Source organism: Enhydra lutris, unplaced genomic scaffold (genome assembly GCF_002288905.1).
Source record: "Enhydra lutris kenyoni isolate GAN:26980312 unplaced genomic scaffold, ASM228890v2 scaffoldscaffold47, whole genome shotgun sequence".
NCBI classification, from domain to species: domain Eukaryota; kingdom Metazoa; phylum Chordata; class Mammalia; order Carnivora; family Mustelidae; genus Enhydra; species Enhydra lutris.
Genome location: NW_019154131.1, coordinates 11,123,955 through 11,145,093, shown reverse-complemented (window position 1 = coordinate 11,145,093; position 21,139 = coordinate 11,123,955). Strand labels below are relative to the sequence as shown.

General features: G+C 36.2%; 1 protein-coding gene across 2 annotated transcripts in view; it reads right to left on the bottom strand.

Moving 5' to 3' along the window:
* Nucleotides 1-21,139, bottom strand: part of LOC111156618 (coiled-coil domain containing 171) — a 284,698-nt gene that overhangs the window by 72,842 nt on the left and 190,717 nt on the right. For both annotated transcript variants that reach the window (XM_022517612.1, XM_022517611.1), the window contains 2 exons: nt 19,320-19,465; nt 17,069-17,123 (listed from right to left, as the gene is read on the bottom strand). In XM_022517612.1, coding sequence (XP_022373320.1) covers nt 17,069-17,123; nt 19,320-19,465 — 201 coding nt within the window. The remainder of the gene's footprint in view (nt 1-17,068; nt 17,124-19,319; nt 19,466-21,139) is intronic.

Here is a 21,139-nt window from a genome sequence, read left to right as displayed (position 1 = left end):
TCTCTTTTTTCTGTGACAAAATTCACTAGGGAAATCCTGGAAGTCAAAGTACAAAAGCAGATTGCTAATATGGGCAAAGGGGGAGGGAGGACCATAAGCAATGGAGGCATAATCCACAACACAGCTCCAGCTCTGGAGGTCCTTGAACCCGATGATTATCAGGCACCAGACTTCAACTGTGAAGCCTGAAATACAGGAACAGTAAGCCACATTTTATAGTCTCTAAATAAACTCACTGAACAACAGGAAGCTGGGGCATTTGGCAGTTAAACCTGGGACTTCTTATCAAATTAACATTCTCACTACAACATTATTTAATTTGCCACATTAAATTGTTCTTTATATTAAATGGGGGGGGGACTCAAAATCCAGTTGTTTTGCTAAACCGAATAATGGGCATCATAATTACAACTTTATTTGAATATGCATGTGTTAATACTTTCATTTAATTGTAAAGGTGTTGAGATTGGGCAGTGCCATCAAGAGAGAGTGCTACATAACAGACATAATATCACAATTATTTCTACTACATCTTAAGAGTTGATTTAAGAGTAAATTAAGCCAGAACTTTGAGAGAAGGCATCCAAAATGTTCTCCAAATATTTCTAGAAGTTTTCTCTGACCCTTAAAAAAGGATCAGCTAGGAATTTTTTTTATCGTCAGGGGTACGGGGAGTGAAAGCAGCACATTGAGAGAAGACAAAACAGTGACAGAGGACAAGTAAAATTGCAACCAGCAGCAAAGAAGCAGGAAGGGAAGGTGACAAGGAACAGAAAAAACATGAAGGAGAAAGATGAGACTGTTCAGAAGAGCGCAGAAAGCAAGCCTGAATTTCAGAGGGTGAACAGGATAAATGGGAAAGAGATTCAACCCAGAGCAGTAAGAAAAAAGATTCACCCCGTACTGCATTCAATTTGTTTATGAAAAACATAGAACAGGCAGCCTGAGAACAAAGTAACCAAAATCAGAACAGAGGTAAGTGAGATTTCCTCGGGAAACACTGTCCATTGGATATAAAATGATTCCTTTCAAATGAGAGAATCTAAAATAAACTTCTTTACTGTCAAAAGAATTCTGAAGTAACAATATTAGAATAATTAAATCACTTTTTTCCCTAACAGAAGGAGGCTCACCTTTGAAAATACAGATTTTAGTGTGTGAACTAAGTAAGATGAAAACCACCTTTTTCACCTGTCTGTACATTAAATGACAATTTCAAATTTCGAACTAAAATTATGATTTCAAAAGTCAGTCTTTAATTCTGTTATAGTGCATCATTATTCATCCTTCAATTAAGATTCTATACCCGTTTCACTGTATTTATAGCTATGAATGATAACATGTATATAATAATGTTTTTCTATTTCAAAATGGGTAACAGTCCATACTTAACCTATAACGAATTTTTTCATACAATTTCACAATATAAATCTCATTTGCCAAATTGCATACATTTTTACAACGTTCTATATAACTGTTCAATTTCATAATATTTGGACAAAGAATAAAGAAAACATACCTCCATTACCATACTCTGAAATTCTGATGTTTAGGAAAGTAGTTTGCTTTCTCTCTTCCCTATTACATACTTTCAGAAAGCACATATTTCTAACAGATATGCCATAAGACACAAAAGAAACAAGAGGTGGAGAGAGAAAAATAAACGAAACTTTCTAAGAAGTCAAAACACGGTATGAAATATCTATTTATTTTATCCTCACACTCGAGTTCCAGACTGAAGTGATTCAGAAGACCCGTGTTCCTATTCCTCTGCTTGGCCTTTACTCACAAGCCTCCAATCTGTTTTCTAATTTTCTGTACTCCCACCATAACACAAAAAAAGCTATTCCTGGTGGACAGATCAACTCTGAGATTACATTAGTCATTTTTGGAAAAACTGTTCAACTCTCAAAACATGAACCTGCGTGTTGTATCATGCACAGCTATAAATCCCTTCAGACCTAATGTTCCAAATGAAAAGACACACACACACATACACACACAAAATGTGGTACTAGCTGTGTTTTTACCACCAGGACACTAAGGAAGAAGTAGTAGGGTTGTAGATAGAAATTCAGGTATGCTTACCACGTAAAAAGATACACATAGTGCCTGAATCTTAAATCTGGGGAAAGTAAGTGATAATTAGTATTTCACATCATACCCTTGAGCTGGTTAAAATTTTACTTACTCCAATCTAGTATGGCATCCATTGCTTCAAAATAAACATTCTGACCACAGACAGTGTCATCAAGAAGAGATCATGGTCTACAGTGTTTCCTGTGACCTCCTTTCTTACCACCCTGTGTTCATGTTCTACTTTGTTTCCACTTCCCTACCTTCCTCTGTCCCACGCCCTCCTCTGCCCTTCCTTCCACCTCCACTGATTCCTTATGGCTTTCCCTTCTCTCTTTGTCTTCCTACACTAGTGCAGACTACACACTATTTTTCAACCTCTGCACTAGAAAGCAGCATGTCCTTGGCACGCTACAGCCCAGGAACCAAATCCAGCCCACCGCCTGTTATTGTAAATAAAGTTTTATTGGAACACATGACACCCATTCATTTACCTATTGTCTTTGGCTGTCTTCCTGCCACCATGACAGAGTTGAATAGTTGAGACAGAGACCATACGGTGCACAAAGCCTAAAATATTTACTGTCTGACCCTTTACAGAAAATGTTGGCCATCTTCTGCCTTAAAGGTACAGAAGGAAAGACAGTATTTTTCACCAGCTGTCAAGTTTTTTAAATAACCACATCTCACCAGAGAATATCTCAACAACTTCTAGCGGGTGAACCTTCTATCAGTAACACAGGGTTGCATTCCACAGGCACTTTCTGGCTTCTTTTTCTCAAGTGTAAGTGTACTATCTCCTGATAAATAAGTATACTATCTCCTGATAAACTTTCAAGTTTTATGTAGTCTAGTATGCAACATGACTGGGTCTAACTTTCCTGGCACATCCTCTCATACCTAATCAACATAAAATTTGGTTAAACAAGTAGAATAGGCATATGGGAAAGCCTTTTGTAAACAGAGAAGAGCATCAGCCAGAGTTAACTCTGTAAGCACACTGCTAGCAAGAAAACCACAGTGCATACAGAGCGGTTATATATCATAGAAGTATGTGATCGAATAAGAATGTCATTCCAAACTCCCAAATTCTACAAGGCAGGAAAAAGAGAGAATATGATTAAAAAAAAAAAAAAAGATCATTAGCAACTCCAGGATTCTGGTATGTGCCTACTGAGAGAAGGAGGGCTTTAAGTTTGCCAACACAATGGAAATGACATTCAAGGATTGAATAGTTACATCTGAGTGGACATCTTCATCTGTCTGTTATCTTTTCCTTAACTATCTGATAATGAAATAGACAGAAAGTAATACTTCCATTAATGGTACCATTGGTACTTCCAAAAGTACTTTTTGCTTTTCAAAGTACTCTTCATACTACCTCCCTTGAATCCGCCATCCACCTTGTGAATCAGTGAAACAGAAACATCCTTAAAACGAGGATGCTGAGTCCAGTGCTCTTAGCACTAATTCCTAATGCCTCTTAATATTTATAATGAACAGTTAACAGTTGGGGAAATTGCTTAGGATTTTGGTAATTCTTCCATTTCCCTACCTAAACAACAACACTATATTTTTTTTTAACTTGCCTTGGTCCCTTGTCTGGCAATCTTAGCAAAAATGTGTAAGTTGCATAAAAGTAGTTTTGTGAGAAGTAATGGGGACTATTATTCAAACATCCTTCCTTTCCTCAGGAGTTTCCCTGGACCTGTGGGCATTCTCCTTCACTTGTGTTTTCTTTCTCCCATAGCCACACACACACACACACACACACACACACACACACACACACACACTGTTACACTGACAGACAAGTTACCTGTGCAGCAACCATCCTTATACACTGTCATCATCTCACACAGAAGATTCCCAGGCTATGACGTCCCAAGATACATGCAGCAGTTCCGGCTGTGCCCCACACCCACGGGAAGGAGACCCTGGCGCTCAGCAGAAGCGGACACTCCATGGACGTTGCAGCAAACACAGGCACTCATCATTGGAAAAGAAGGAAGTAAGAAACTAGCCTTCTCTTGCTGGCAGGTTCTTTAACTTAACCTCCAACTCTGGAGCTGAGCCAGAAAGCTCCAAGGACTGCTGGCTGCTGTCACCCAGGAAAAGAGGGCAAATCCACCACCGCCACCACCCCATGCATTAATAGTTACATCCCAGTTATGGACCTAGAAAATGGATCTCATGAATCAAATTAGCAAGCTGGCTACATCCCAATAAGGATCTGAAAAACTGAGCCCTCCAATCAAATTATCATGCTGGAGGAGAGGGTGATTTGATCACGGACATCTTCTAAAGGCACTGGGCAGCATGATAAATCTCCGGTGTAGGATATACACCGTAGAACGTACCCCACAAACAGATTACTGTGACCTTGAGCTATTTAAACAAACACCAAACCCATACTTGAGCGTAGAAAAATATGTTTATGGGGCGCCTGGGTGGCTCAGTGGGTTAAGCCGCTGCCTTCGGCTCAGGTCATGATCTCAGGGTCCTGGGATCGAGTCCCGCATGGGGCTCTCTGCTCAGCAGGGAGCCTGCTTCCCTCTCTCTCTCTCTCTGCCTGCCTCTCTGTCTACTTGTGATCTCTCTCTGTCAAATAAAATAAATAAAATTAAAAAAAAAAAAAAAAAAAAAAAAAAAAAAAAAAAAAAAAAAAAAAAGAAAAATATGTTTATGCATTGTTAACAGTCCTCCACACAGAAATATCTTCTTTCCTGGGGTAAATTATTGCAAAGAATAAAGGCCAGGGCACAACTGCAATTAGCCAATTAGATGTGTTTAGGCTAAAACCTGTTAAGCACATGTACATGACATTCTGTAGCATCTTATCTTTCATTTGTCAAGGTTTTCAAATCCCTCTTGAGCTGGAGTACCGTTTTTAGCTTGGCTAGGTCAGAATGACACTGCACAATACGGATGATGACACACAAGACAGCTACACGGATAGAGTTGTCATCAGCAAGCCAGCGGGTGTGGGGCACAGCCGGAACTGCTGTACAGGGCTAACACCTGTAATGTCCTGCACAGCTGGTCTTCAGAACCGGGATCCAGAAACTATGAATGTGGAGCAGTTCCAAGACCACAAGTAACATTTAAAGAGTCATTAACGAGTCACTGAAAATTGGGTTTTGGGAGGCATTAAATCATATTTTGACTTTTAAAAGACTGTCAGCTCTATAAATTAAAAGCTGTTCTGTGGTGTATCCATTCCTTATAAATTCACTGAAAACTAAAAATCAAAAGATAACTGTATAATCAAATATTGGGGTTAGCCATCTTTAAGATTATAAAATCACATTTAAAGATTTGGCAAGATAGTGTCTTCAACTATCAGATTCTGTTGGACTCTAATCCATTCCACAGTCCACTCTTACAAAAGAAGTTCTCATCTTTCTACTTCTTAAGAGTCGAACGAGCTAAGAACAGGTTGCAACAGAACTATCACACCCTGTAAATTCCTTGCTAGCACACCCCTCTTTCCTAGAGACATTCTTATAATCAAATTTAGGCTATCTCCTCTAGCTCTTGATTAGGCAAAATAAATACACATGCTATTTTTAGCAATCAAATAAAGCAATATCAGCAAGACCTCCACTGAAATAGAGATGGCTTCAGCTTTGTTTAGGGACTAGGTGATGGTAGAATTTGACTCATTCAACAAACATTCCTTAAGTGCCTACTGGGTACCAGGCACTGTGATAGATGCTGAGGATATAAAAATTAAGGAGACAGAATTCCATCCCTCAAGGACTCCAAACTCTAGTGGCATAATTAATCTCTGAAAATGCATTTGCTAGCTTCCCATTTATCTATAATGTCTTGTATCTCCTGTCAATTGCTATACTGCCTTCTTTCTTTGCCAGAGTATTACGTTAATCAATCTCAAACCTTTATCTTTAGCCTTTTTCCCTTAGGTCCAGACTCACATATCTTGCTGATCATCCCACCTTTCTTCAAACTTGGGTATTTCCAAAACAAAACTCATCACTGTCTCCCTTATTCTCCCTACCAAAAAAAAAAAAAAAAAAAAAAAAAGCCTGCTCCTCTTCTTGTATTTCCAACATCCATCAGCCAATCACACTGCTCATCCTGGGGGGCATCCTCCTCTGCCTTTTTCATCCTCATTCACCATTTTACTAAATGAGTTTCACATCCTTTCCTCTAACACCACCTATCATCACTACCGTAGTCTGACTTTCTCCTGTTTCCATCAAGTCTACAGAACCATGGGTCATAAAACCACCTTCATTACTCACGATATCCAGTCTGCAAATATGCCCTCCAGAGCCCAGATTCAGTAAGGAAATCTGACCATATCAGTGCCAAGCTTAAACCCTAGTTTCCTCCCACTGCCACCATGATAAAAATCCAAGGGTCTTGGAATGGCCAAAAAAGAAAAACAACTTCAATGACTTGGCTTCCAAGTACCTCATTCAGTCTCCTCTCTTGTACTCTCCTTGCACTTCCTGCTGAACTGAAGATGTCTGGATATTCACACTTCCATGCGGTTCCTCACACACACTATCCTCTCTACTGGAACGCCTTTCCCACCTTTCTTCACACTTCAAAGCCCCATCCAGGCATTAATTCTAAGAAACCTTCAGACAACCCGTGGGATTTCTGAGTATGCCTCCTAGATGAGTAAGTCCATCTACATGGGTGTGAAACTGCATCTAATGGATGCTTATTTACCATGGTATACTGGAATTATCTGTGCCTCTGCCTTGAGAGAAAGGAAAGATAGATAGATATCAATGTAGATATAGATATACATACATACATACATACACATAGACACACACACACACACACACACACACACACACACACACAGACTATGGTCTCTCTTTCTCTCTCTCTCTTCATATATATATATATATATATATATATATATATATATATATATATAGTGGGGTTTTTTGTGGTTGGTTAGTTGATTCTCCAAAGACTGGTACAGCTCCTGGCACATAACATACACTTTTAAAACTTTTGTAGAACTCAACTGTTCTTATTAAATATTGGGTAAGAGATTTTAAGTAACTTTATGGTAGAAATGAATCTCAAAGGATATCAGCAAAAACTCCTGTGACTTCCTAGCTATTGTCCAGTATCAGTCAGCCTGATACATTTACAGGGTTTATAGACGCAAGGTCCTCTGAAGGACCTTGTCTATAGGTCCTTATATATATATATATAGACCATATATATATATATATATATATATATATATATATGGTCTTTTCTGACTTCCTGTTTTATCTTTTAGACATTTTACTGAAAAGCCAGTTAAGACTTCTCCCTAAATGTTCAGAGGTACCTTTAAAGTTCATAGTACACTACAATCATACATAGGAAACACTATCGTTAATCCTTCCAAACATATAGGACTCAAGGAGTCTCTAACAGCCTCAGAATGACTACCAAAAAAGTTCACTCTTCTCTACATTCCAATTTTACCCAAATTTACTTATGTTTACCTCCAGCTATAATAAATCAAGAAATCTGTTAAAAATTTGGTTAGCACCCAAGAAACACTTAATTTTCTCATACCTAATGCTAAATAATTAGGATATTATCCTATACATCCAGTCATTACCTTACCCTCAAGGCTAATCCTATATTCTAATATAATTCTATAGAATATAGAATTATATTCTAATATAATTCTTGTACTTTTCCTCCTTTTCTCACAATAGATATACTAAAGCATGTTTGGAGAGTCTCTTAATTTAAAGAAAAAAATCAATCCTAAGAGTCTATATTATCAGTAATATTAGAAACCTACTGGTATATTTATTAGGCAAATAAAAGTATACGACTTTAGGGAATGATGTTAGCAAAAATGGTGAAATAAGGAACTCCAAAAGTCAGTCCCTCCATACACACAAAAAAGGAATGCCCTGGGGCAGCTGGGTGGCTCAGTCAGTTTAGCGTCTGCTCTTGCCTCAGGTCATGATCTCGGATTCCTGGGATTGAGCCCCGAGTCCAGCTCCCTGCTCAGTGGGGGGCCTGCTTCTCCCTCTCTCTCAGCGTGCTTCCCCCACCCAGCTTGCGCTCTCTCCCTTGCTCTCTCTCTATCTCTCAAGTAAATAAAATCTTTTTTAAAAAAACAGTGACTACCCTGACAAAATTTGTCAGAATCAACTTTTTCAGAACTCTAGAAACTAACTGAAAGTTTACAACAACCAAGCAAAAACTTAATCAAGGAAAAAGCACCTGAATCTCAGCATTTAAGGAAATCTCTGTTGAAACACTAGCAGATGATGAAGTTAACAGAAGAGAGATTTCAGTGGCCATACTTGACAAAGAATACAGACTTTACATGGAAATGAAAAGTATAGTATAGGAAATATGGTCAATAATATTGTAATAATATGACAGTGACCACTTATCATGATGAGCACTGAGTCATGTACAGAATTGTCAAATCGCTATGTAATATATCTGAAATTCCATATAATACTGTATGTCAACAAACTGAAAAAATTAGTTCAGAAAAGTCACTGAACAAACAATAACCATTAGAATAAGCAGCAACAGGGGCACCTGGGTGGCTCAGTGGGTTAAAGCCTCTGCCTTCGGCTCAGGTCATGATCCCAGGGGCCTGGGATCGAGCCCCGCATCGGGCTCTCTGCTCAGCAGGGAGCCTGCTTCCTCCTCTCTCTCTGCCTGCTTCTCTGTGATCTCTGTCTGTCAAATAAATAAAATCTTTAAAAAAAAAAAAAGAATAAGCAGCAACAAACAACACCAGGGATGGAGGAGAATCTGATTTCCAGAGTTCGCACATTGCACTATGCAAAATATTCACTTTTCAACAAAAAGCTACGAAGTATGCAAAAAGATAAGAAAGTATAGCCCATACATAAGAAAAACAGAAACTAATAGGAACTCAGGAAGCCTGAACATTGGATTTACCACACAATGACGCTAAGTCAATTATTTTAAATATGCTTAAAGTGTTAAAGGAAACTGTGTACAAATAACCAAAGGAAACCATGAGAATAGTATCCTCCAAAACAGAAAATATAAAAAGAGATAGAGAGCATAAAAAGGAACCAAATAGAAATATTGAGGTTGACATATTCAAAGTGCTTAAAGGGGAAAAAAACTGTCAACCAAAAATTTTATATCCAACAAAAATATTCTTCAAAAATGAAAGAAAGGGGTGCCTGGGTGGCTCAGTCGGATAAGCGTCCAACTCTTGATTTCAGCTCAGGTCATGATCCCAGCATTGTGTGATCAAGTCCCGCATCAGGCTCTGCACTCAGCATGCAGTCTGCTTGTGCTTCTGCCTCTGCTCCTCCCCTCACTCACTCTGTCTCGTCTCTATCTCTAAGATAAATAAATAAAATCTTTAAAAAAGGGGGGGGGATTAAGCCACTCCAAGATAAACAAAAGCTGAGGGTATTCACTACCCCTAGTCTTGCCCTAAGAGAAATGTCCTTGGGGAGTCCTTCAGCCTGAAATGAAAGAACAATAGACAGTAACTCAAATTCGCATGAAGAAATAAATATCACCGGCAAGGGGAACTGCACAAGTATAAATAAAATCAGTAATAATATAGTTTTGATTTGTAACTCTTTTTTTCCTATATAATTTCAAAGAAAACTCTGACACAATTGAACAGAGAAATAGTTCAACAATAATAGTTGAAGACTTCAAAATCACACTTCATTAATGGGTAGAACTACACAAAAGATACCCAAGGAACTAGAAGAGTTGAACAGCAGTGTAAATCAACATACTAGACATCTATAGAATATTCTACACAATGACTGCAGAATACACGTTCTTTTCAAATGTACCAGTAACATTCACCAAGACAGACCATATTCTGGACTATACTGCAAACTTTAAACTTAAAAGAACTGAAATCAAACAAGGTAGCTATTCAAATCCTACAAAATTTTATTAGAATGCCAAAGCAAAAGATATTTAGAAAATCCCCAAATATTTTGAAAATAAAACAACACACGCTTAAACAGTGAATAGATCAAAGATGAAATCACAGGGATATTAGAAAATACTTTGAGACAGATGAAAACAAAAACATAATATACCAAAACACAGTCTTCTGTGAAAGTAGTGCTCACACAAATTTTTAGCTGCAAATGCCTACATTAAAAAAGAATAAAGATCTCAAATCAATAATCTAAACTTCTACCTGAGGGACATAGAAAAAGAAGAACAAACTATGCCCAAAGCAAACAAAAGAAAGAAAATAATAAAGATTGAAGCAGAGATAATAGAGAATAGGAAAATAACAGAGCATATTGAGAAAACCAAATTTGGTTCCTTGGAATGATCAACAACACTGACAAACCTTAAATAGACTTTCCAAGAAAAATAAGATTAATTAACTACCACAATAAGAAATAAATGTGAAGACTCTACTACTGACCTTACAGAAATAAAAACAATACTAAGGAATTGAACAATGTATATCAACAAATTAGGTGACCTAGATGAACTAAACAAATTCCTAGAAACATATAAACCACCAAAATGGACTTAAAAGGCAGCAGAAAATATGAATAAATCTATTACAAGGAAAAAGAATTAATAAATAAGCAGAAAACGGGGCACCTGGATGGCTCAATGGATTAAGCCTCTGCCTTTGGCTCAGGTCATGATCTCAGGGTCCTGGGATTAAGCCCCGCATCAGGCTCTCTGCACAGTGGGGAGCCTGCTTCCCCCTCTCTCTCTGCCTGCTTCTCTGGCTACTTGTGATCTCTCTCTGTTCAAATAAATAAATAAAATCTTTAAAAAAAAAAAAAAGCAGAAAACTTCCAACAAAGAAAATCCCAGGACCAAATAGCTTCACTGGTAAATTTTATCAAATATTTACAGAATTAACACAAATCCTTCTCAAACGCCTCCTCCCCCCAAAAAATAAAGTGGAAGGGACCCTTCCTAACTCATTCTATGAGGTCAGTATTACTCTGATACCAAAGCCAGACAAAGATATCACAAGAAAACTGTAGACTAATATCCCATATGAACATAGACAACAAATCCTCAAAAAAGAAAAAAAAATACTAGCAAACTGAATCTAGCAACATATTCAAGCAATTATACATGATAACCATGTGTGGTATGTATAACAGGAATGCAAGGATAGCTGAACATACATAAATGAATTTATGTAGTACACAACATTAGTAGTATGAAACTGAAAAAAAAAGATCATTTCATATTATATAGAAAGAGCATTTGACAAAACCCAATAACCTTTCATGATAAGAAAAATTCAAAAAACTATGAACAGAAAGAACTTAGTCTGATAAAGGACAAGCTCCTAACATCATATTTAATGGTGCAAGACCAAAAGCTTTCCCCCTAAGATTAGGAAGAATGTAAGGATATCTGTTCTCATCTCATTGCCAGGACTAGAAGTACTAGCCAGGCAATTAGACAAAAAAATAAAAAAGAAACCCAAAAACCAAAAACCAAAAAAAAAAAAAAAAAGGCATCCGAATCTGAAAGAAAGAAGTAAAACTATCTTTATTTGCAGATGATATGATCTCATATATAGGAAATCTTAAAGAATCCTCAAAAGAAATTATTGGAGCTAAAAAATTCAGCAAAGTTGCAGGACACAAAAGCAACATATAAAAATCAGTCATATTTCTAAATGATAGAAATTAAGAACCAAGAAATGAAATTAAGAAAATAGTTTCAAGGGTGCCTAGGTGGCTCAGTGGGTTAAACCTCTGCCTTTGGCTCAGGTCATGATCTCAGGGTCCTGGGATCGAGTCCCGTATTGGGCTCTCTGCTCTGCAGGGAGCCTGCTTCCTCCTCTCTCTCTCTGCCTGCCTCTCTGCCTACTTGTGATCTCTCTCTCTCTGTCAAATAGATAAATTAAAAAAAAAAATCTTTAAAAAGAAAATAATTTCATATATAACAGCATCACAAAGAATAAAATACTCTGGAATAAAACTTGTACACTGAAAACTACAAAAGTTGTTGAAAAAAATCAGAGAAAATCTAAATAAATGGAATGATGTTCTATGTCATGGATTACAACACTTAATATTAAGACGGAAATACTATCAAAATTCTAATTGTCTCCTTCATACCTTAAAATCATATGTAATTGATCCTAAAATTCATATGTAATTATAAGGAATCCAGAAAAGTCCAAAAAAAAACTTGAAAAAAAACCCCAAAGTTGGAAGACTTAAAATTCTTAATTTCAAAATTTACTACAAAGCTATAGTGATCAAAAGAGTGTGGTACTGATATGAGGATAGACAACATATAGATCAATGAAACAGGACTGAGAGTCCATAAACAAAACCAAACATCCATAGGCAATAGATTTTCAACACAGTTACTGAATGGGGGAAAGAAAAGTCTTTTTAATAAATGGTGCTGGAATGGGGTGCCTGGGTGGATCAGCTGGTTGAGCATCTGACTTGGGCTTAGGTCGTGATCTCAGTGTCCTGGGAGCAACCCCTGCATCAGGCTCCTTGCTCATCAGGGAGTCTGCTTCTCCCTCTGCTCCTTCCCAACTCCCATGCCCTGCTTGTGCATGGGCTCTCTCTCTCTCTCAAATAAATAAATAAAATCTTTGGAAAAATAAATTAATGGTGTTGAGATAACTGGATAGCCCTGTAAAAGAATGAAATTCAGTCTCTGCATTATACCATATACAAAAATTAACTCAATATGGACCAAAACCTAAATGTAAGAGTTAATACTAGAGAACTCTTTAGAGAAAACATAGGGGATTTTTTCATGACCGGGGATTTGGCGATGTATTCTTAGATCTAAAACCAAAATCATGATCAACAAAAGAAAAAAAATGGACTTCATCAAAGTTAAAAAACTTTTGTCCATCAAAGAATGTTGCTGAGAAAGTAAAAAGACAATGCACAGAATGGAGTAAGAGGGTATAGGAGGGACTGCTTAATGGCTTCTGGGTTTCTCTTTGAGGTGAAGAAAATATTCTGAACACATAGTTGTGATGGTGGCATAACACTGTAAATGCATTGGAAGCTACTGAATTGTACCCTTTAAAATGGTTAAAATGGTGATTTTCTTTTAAAGTTCAATAGTTTTGGTTTTTTCAAAACAGTTGAGAATTCAACTAAAGAAGTGTGTATATTAAAAAATGCACCTCATGGAAAATTGTGATCTTGTTTTCTCTTGTTATTTTTCTTGACCCCAATAACCTGAAATTAGCCTAACAAAGTTTCTTAATAAAAGGTTAACTTCTGACCTACATTTAAAAAGCCATAATATATACATACATATATTCACATATAATTAAAATAAAATATCTGTTTCTTTGAAATGAGGTATGTTTTTAGATGAAAATAACTGGCCTTGGGGTGCCTGGGTAGCTCAGTTGGTGAAGCCACCGCCTTCGGCTCCAGTCATGATCCCAGAGTCCCAGGACTGAGTCCTGCATCAAGGTCCCAGCTCCACGGGAAGTCTGCTTCTCCTTCTGACCTTCTCCCCCCTCATGCTCTCTCTCACTCTCTCTCTCAAATGGATAAATAAAATCTTTAAGAAAAAAAGATGACTGGCCTTCTTTATTAAATACTAGTATTGGTCCCAAATGGGATTTAAAAAGTAATATCCCATCAAACTGCTTTGTATAATATAATTTCAGGATTTGAAAAATTGTAGGTAATGTATCAAGTTTAAAGATTAACAAATATATCTTGAAATCTGGAACTGTGACACCTCCAGCTTTATTTTTCTTTCTCAAGATTCCTTCCACTATTCAGGGTCTTTAGTGGTTCCATACAAATTTCAGTTTTATTTGCTCTAGTTTTGTGGAAAATGTTGTTGGTATTTTGATAGGGATTGCATTGGATCTTTAGATTGCTTTAGGTAATATGGACATTTTAATAGCATCAATTCTTCCAATCCATGAGAATGAAATACCTTTCCAATTGTTTGCATCACCTTCAGCTTCTTTCATAAGTGTTTTATTAGTTTTCAGAGTACAGGTCTTACCTCCTTGCTTAAGTTTACTCCTAGGTATTTTATTCTTTTTGGTGCAAGTGTAAATAGTGTTCTTTTTTTTTAATTTCTCTTTTTGCTACTTCATTATTAGTGTATAGAAATGCAACTGATTTCTGGGTATTAATTTTGTATCCTACAACTTTAGGGAATTCATTTATTCTAGTAGTTTTTTTGTTAGAGTTTTGAGGATTTTCTATGTTCACGTCATTTGCAAATAGTGATAGTTTAACCTCTTTTAACTTCAACCAATATGGATGCCTCTGTTTTTCATGCCTGATCACTGTGGCTAGGACTTCTAATACCACGTTCAATAAAAGTGGCAAGAGTTGAAGAGATACAGGCTTCCAGTTATGGAATGAAAAGTCACAGGAATAAAAGGCACAGCATAGGGAATACAGTCAATAATGCTGTAATAGCAATGTATGGTGACAGATGGTAGCTACACCAGTGGTGAGTATGGCAGTATATATAGACTTGTCAAATCACTATGTTGTACACCTGAAACTAATGTAACATCGTGTGTCAGCTATACTCAAATTCTAAATAATTGACAAATATCAATAAAACGCAATTGCTTTTCCAAAAAAAAAAAAAAAAAAAAAAAAAAACCCCAAAAACCCAAACGCTTAAGTTCTCCAAATGTTTAAGTTCTTTAAAATGCAAGAAAGGAAATAATGTCTGGGGGCATGTGGGTGGAGCAGAGCAGTCAGGTAAGCGTCCGACTCTGGGTTTCAGCTCAGGTCATGATCTCAGGGTCGTAAGATCGAGCCCTGCGCTGGGCTCCAAACTCAGGGTGCAGTCTGCTTAACACTCTCTCCCTCTTCCTCCACCCCTCCCCACCACACTCTCTCCCTTGCTCTCTCTAAAATAAATAAATAAATCATTAAAAAGAAAAAAAGAAATAACGTCTTCGCGAAAACAATTTCTTTTTATTAGATCATTGTGTCACAAGTTAATATTAAAATTTAATTCAGCAGGTAGAGTCAACTTTATTCTAGAATAACTACTGCAAACCTTGAAAACACATGTGCTTAAGATACATAGATAGCTATACTATTTGGTTATGTGCAATAAACCGGACTGAAGAGTCTGAATGTAACCACAACCATTTTTACCATGAAAGAGTCTAGATCCTCTTTTGTACTACACCCAGTTTCTCCAAATTGGCGAAATGCCTCTGGACAGTCCGAGTTGGCCAGAAAAACACCTGCATGAGGACCAGTGGGCAGCACCTCCCTGAGAGCTCAGAGTAACTCTCTGGGCCATTTCATAGCACCCATTCATTCTCACCCAAACTTCATAGAAAAGAGAATTAGCCCAATAATCAATTTAGCCTTTCCTAAATTTTCACTTCAAGATTGAGAAGTAACTGATAATTCTGAAACCACTATAAAAATAGAAATTTCCAGAAACATTAATCAAAATAATTAACTACTAAATTTGAAGGGGAAAAAAGCCATCAAGCAAAAGTAAATCTACAGTGGCTCTTGGCCAATTCTAAAGACATCTTTCTTTCCGTATGACACAAAAATTGAAAGATAAACTGCAACTGAAGAACTGTATGATTATAATTGTCCTATTGCAGTCAGTCTTGATTATATTTAAAATACACATTTTGCCATTCTCATAATGAAAGGATAAGGCAGGGGAGCCTGGGTGGCTCAGTGGGTTTTAAAGCCTCTGCCTTCAGCTCAGGTCATGATCCCAGGGTCGAGTCCCGCATCGGGTTCTCTGCTTGGTGGGGAGCCTGCTTCCCCACCCCCACACCTGCCTCTCTGCCTACTTGTGATCTCTGTCTGTCAAATAAATAAATAAAATCTTTCAAAAAAAAAAAAAGGAAAAGAAAGGATAAGGCACAACATCTGTATTTCACACTGATGATGGTTTTTCTCTGATGTCAAAGTCCTTTCTTCAAGGTAGCTGCCACCCAAGATTTTTTTTCCCCTGTAGCTGGGAATATGAACAAACAATTGGATTTCAAGGCAACATTAACTGTATATAAAGATATGCCATATACACAACATAACTGATTTCTCCTATCAAAGGTCTCACTCACCAAGTACAAAAAAAAATGTAACCAAAGATATCTCTTTTCCTACAAATCAAATTTCAGGTTTCTAGCATATATGGATTTGATGTGACCATGGTTTGTTTTTTGGGTATTTTTAAGTGATTTACAAAGCTATATTCTATAATAAATTTGATTATTATAAATACGGTTTATTATAAATCATTATAGATATGGTTATTATAAATCATTATAAATATGGTTCATTCATGAATTCCATACATCTTAAAAGCGCTAGGTAATTATATTTCCAACAAATTGTCTATTAGACAATAATAGACACACATAAATTATATTTCTCTACTTTTAAATAATGAACGTATCTTTGAATTTAGAATGCTAAAAAAATACACAGTCAGTTAATACATTAAGTTTTTAGTAAGATGACATCCTTAAATGCTACTCATCACTACAAATTAAATGTTAATTTATCATTGAGAAGTAATCAAACTTGAAAATAATAGAGTATTACTAAATATATTCTTATAAGAAGGTAAATTACAGCTTGAAAAGTACTGCCAGATACAATATATTCTGGCTCCTTTATATATACATATATAGGACAGTAGGTTTGAGAGTGGTAAGAGGTTAGACAGTGTGGTCAAACATTTTATCATTATGAGACAAGTAAGAATCATAATGACCTCTGGTTCAGTCAGCAAAGACCACAAATAACTCAAGTGCAATTATACCAGTTGGGAGAAACCACTATTTTTCTAGTTTTATCAAGTACATAAAGTGAATTCTGAAGAAAGTTTTACAGTTAAGCACCGAATAACATAAACTTTCAGTCATTTGGGAGGATCTTTCTGTTACTTTAATTTTAAAGAAAGTTACAAAATGGATTAAAGTATCTTGAGGTTAATAAAATTAATGTTTAGGAAAACAGCATCCTAACAGAAGTTGAATGATGTTGAAGGAAAAGTATAGTACCTTATGAAGCATATTTTCTATTGTTCTCATATGATTAGCAACACATTCTTTGTCTCTAGAAAAAAAATTAAAATTAGGTATTAGTAAAACCCAAGCCTTACAACCAATGTTACACATTTTAGTATAAGTAGTTATTACTGAAAAATAAGGTTTGGTTATTATTGTACTCCTTCAAAAAATGCAAAACCTAACCACATTTTCTGGTATAATTCTGCATTTAACTTTTATCTTTAGTTACATTGTCTGCCATAAATTAGAGGAATAAAAATCTTATGGATCTCTTCAAAGTTTAGAAAAAAAGACTGAAAAAATAAGTAACAGAAATTTTAAAAAGAGTGAAAAAGAAAAAGAAGCTATGATTACATTGTTGGGTTAAAATGTACTAGAAAGGCTGAACTTTCATTCTTTTGTTTTTCTTTTGTTTCTAATGAAAGAGATTTTTAAAATCATAGAGGTGGAGATATATTTTGAATGGCCATACTATGCCAAATAATATTTTCCTTTCTACATAGGCTCTTTGTGTTATAATTACACAAAAACCCTCTATGACCTTGACTAGAAGCAAAGTAACTAGTTTCTTCTATCAGCCTTGCAGATTGAATTTGACTTTAATAAAGATATAAAAAGTTTGGATGTACAGCAAAGGGAAAATAGTTAACACCAGAACAAGTTTGTATGGTGACATTTGGTAGCTAGATTCATCGTGGTGATCACTTCTTAATGTATACAGACGTTGAATCACTACATTATATATGTGAAGCTAATAGAATACTGTATGCCAACTACACTTCAATAAAAGTAAAGCTAAATTAAAAGTTTGGATGAAAATACTGAAGACAAAAATTTAATAGTAAATTAGAAATTGAAAACTGTAAATAATGTATTAGTTCTCCAAATTTCAAATTAATTTTCTTTCGTGTTATAAGAACATGTGCCCATGGTCACTAGATGTGACAGATTCCTGAATTAGCAGCAATGTTTTGGAGACAGAATATTAATCTGGAGACTTTGTAATCTTGTTCCCATTCATCTAAGAATTTTAAGAGCTGCAAGATGCACTAGAAATAACCTGGGCTAAGCTTTCCACTTGCCATAAGGAGAAAGACTGAACAATGGCAACACAAAGCTGATTGAGTCAAATTCCTATTTTTTAAAAATTGACAATCACAAAACCTAATAACCTAATATGGTGGTGCAACATTACAGAGTTTCACAATTTTCCAGAAAACGACTAACCTGACAATATTTTGGCCTTGTGTAAACTCATTTTTTCATTAGTATGAGCAATTTCCCAAGCCCAATGGCAAAGTTGTGGATATCGTAGATGGCAGATCCCCTGTTCTATAATTTTGTTTACAGACTACACTGCCTCAAAAAAAATTTTAAGTGATATATATATATATAAATATATACATATATTTATATTTGCAATTGTAGGAACTCAGAATTCCAAATTCAGAAAACACGGAGTTTATTAAAATTAGATGTTTCCTTAATCCATAAATAGATTTTCTTTAAGCCATGCTATTGTACAAAGGACTGTCTTAAAGTATTCCATGAAATGTGATGTGAGGAACAAATAAAAATACCCAAGAGAGAACTGTTCAATTTGAACTTCACAGTGTATGTCAACTTGATTACCTGGTAAAAGGAAAAACACTCTCATCACATTTGCATAGCTGCCCACTCTGAAAACTGTATATTTTTTCTATTGAACGTGTTAGAACATACGGCTATAAAATTAAATGAATTTTCCATGATCAATATGTTTTTATTGCACTTAAAAAGATGTTATGATACACATGTTGCTTATATCCTAGCATTTTTTATGGAAATATTACTTGCAATATTAGTATACCATACGCAGAGCAAATCTGTGGGGCCGTGGGGCAGAAGGGAATGAGGAGTATGTAACAGAAGGAACGATGAAAAACTTTTCAGTAATGAGTATTCCATTTCCTATTAATGAAATCACGCGTCTCCAACGTGTAACACTACAACAGAGCCCAAAACACACAATGCGCGGCAATCGAGAAACTTAATACTTTTCCGAGATTTCTCAATAAAATATACATTGAGCATGTTGAGTTAAGAGTTTTCTTTTTTGAGGATCTATCAGAGAATTTCAAAGAGAGACAGCTGTACTTTTGTTTTCTAACACTGTATTATCCAGGGCTAAAACCCGGAGCATGAAAGTGAGAATTGATCTTTTGTCTGTTTTAAGTGATCTCCCCAAGGTCCGAGTGCTCACTTGGCTGCCATGCGGAGGGCGCTCTCCGCATCGCGGATGCTCTCCTCCAACCGACGCTTGTCCTGCTCCAGCTGGGTGAGATGTCTATTGAGCTGACGCAGAGATTGATCTTTTCTTCTCAGCTCCATCTTTGCCTCGGAGAGACTCTGCAAGCAGACAGAAAACAGAGTTGCTTGTCAGCCCTGATAATTAACTTCAATTTATGCCATAGGCTATTAAACAAAGAAGGATACAGACTGACTGAGAAGCAGACTTGGGTCATTACACATCAGGGTTTAACAAATTTTCTGCAAAAATTTCACGCACTTACTAATTAGAAATGATAGTTCTGATAAGATTTTGAAAAAATGTTTAGCTACAAAATACAAGTCTGCTTTATTTTTTTAAGTACTGGAAAGCACATACATTTTATTCTTACACCCAAAAAATCTGACTATAAAAACCTCAAGTTCCCTTTTCTTTAATGAGGAAGAAGTAAAGATTTTCAGGGGAGAAAGCACATGAAATTTAGAGGCTATTCAAAACAAAAACTGGCCTGTGGACAAAATGTGTATGTGAGTGAGGGGGAGGTGGATAAGGACACCAAGAGAATGGGGAACCCAAACTGGAAAGTACCACTACTTTATTCATAAAGAGATCCAAAACAGGTCACTGTAGACATCTCAGTGAACTAACTGGACTCCACAGTAAAACTCACTTACTTGCCATTAAATAACTCCATGTCGAAGGTAGCAACACAAATGTGATTAACACCTTTCATCTAACAAAGTTACAAATAATATTTGCATTCAGAATTATTTATGTTCCATAAATACTTTTCTATTCCCAGAAGTAGAAAATCTGTTGGTTGATATTTTGCTATTTGCTTTAATCTGAAATATTCCCTTAGCACAAAAATTTCAAGATGTGAGTCCACAACTCTGGTTTGGAACTTTCAGGCTAAAGGTCTTAAATCAGACCTCACAATTTAAAGAAGTATTTTCTAGACTTCATGTAAAATAACATAGGGATCACAGGATCCCTTGGGACTAAAAATTTGCTCATTCTTTTTCTTAGGAAATTTCTAGAATATGAGCTTATCAACTTTTCAACTACATTTGTTATACAGTGAGCTAAACAATTGGTTACACAAGCATAACATCTTCTGCTTCCTTCGCAGAGTTTAGCCACACATTAATGTCCACTGCCTTGCTTCAAATATCCAGTTAAGAATAACCAAATGCTATAATTTTCATGTTCAAAATTCTTCTACAGTATTTTCTTAATGCATTCACAATAGGTAGAACAGAAAACTCAAGCAGCCTTCGTGAAGCTAAAACAGTTAACTCACTCTAAATGCTAGCACACTGAAAGCAACCAAGTCAAACCAGGTATTTTAAAATGTTAAAAGTTTTTAAATTCATGATTTCACTTTTCAAACAGTCAAGCTACTTCCAGACAAATATAAGTTTAAAAAATTTAAAATAAGCAAACTGTGATTACTTATAAGATATATTCTACTATAATCTTCAATGTTCACAGATCATCAAGAACATCCCACTATAGAAGCATCACTGATTCAAACCAACTTTTAAAAAGACAACAGGGGCCCCTGGGTGGCTCAGTGGATTAAGCCTCTGCCTTCAGCTCAGGTAGTCGTCTCAGGGTCCTGGGATCAAGCCCCACATTGGGCTCTCTGCTCAGCAAGGAGCCTGCTTCCCCGTCTCTCTGCCTGCCTCTCTGCCCACTTGTGATTTCTCTCTCTGTCAAATAAATGAATAAAATCTTTTTTTTAAAAAAGACAGCAAAGAATAGATTGTTAAAGGCCATGCTAAACCTAG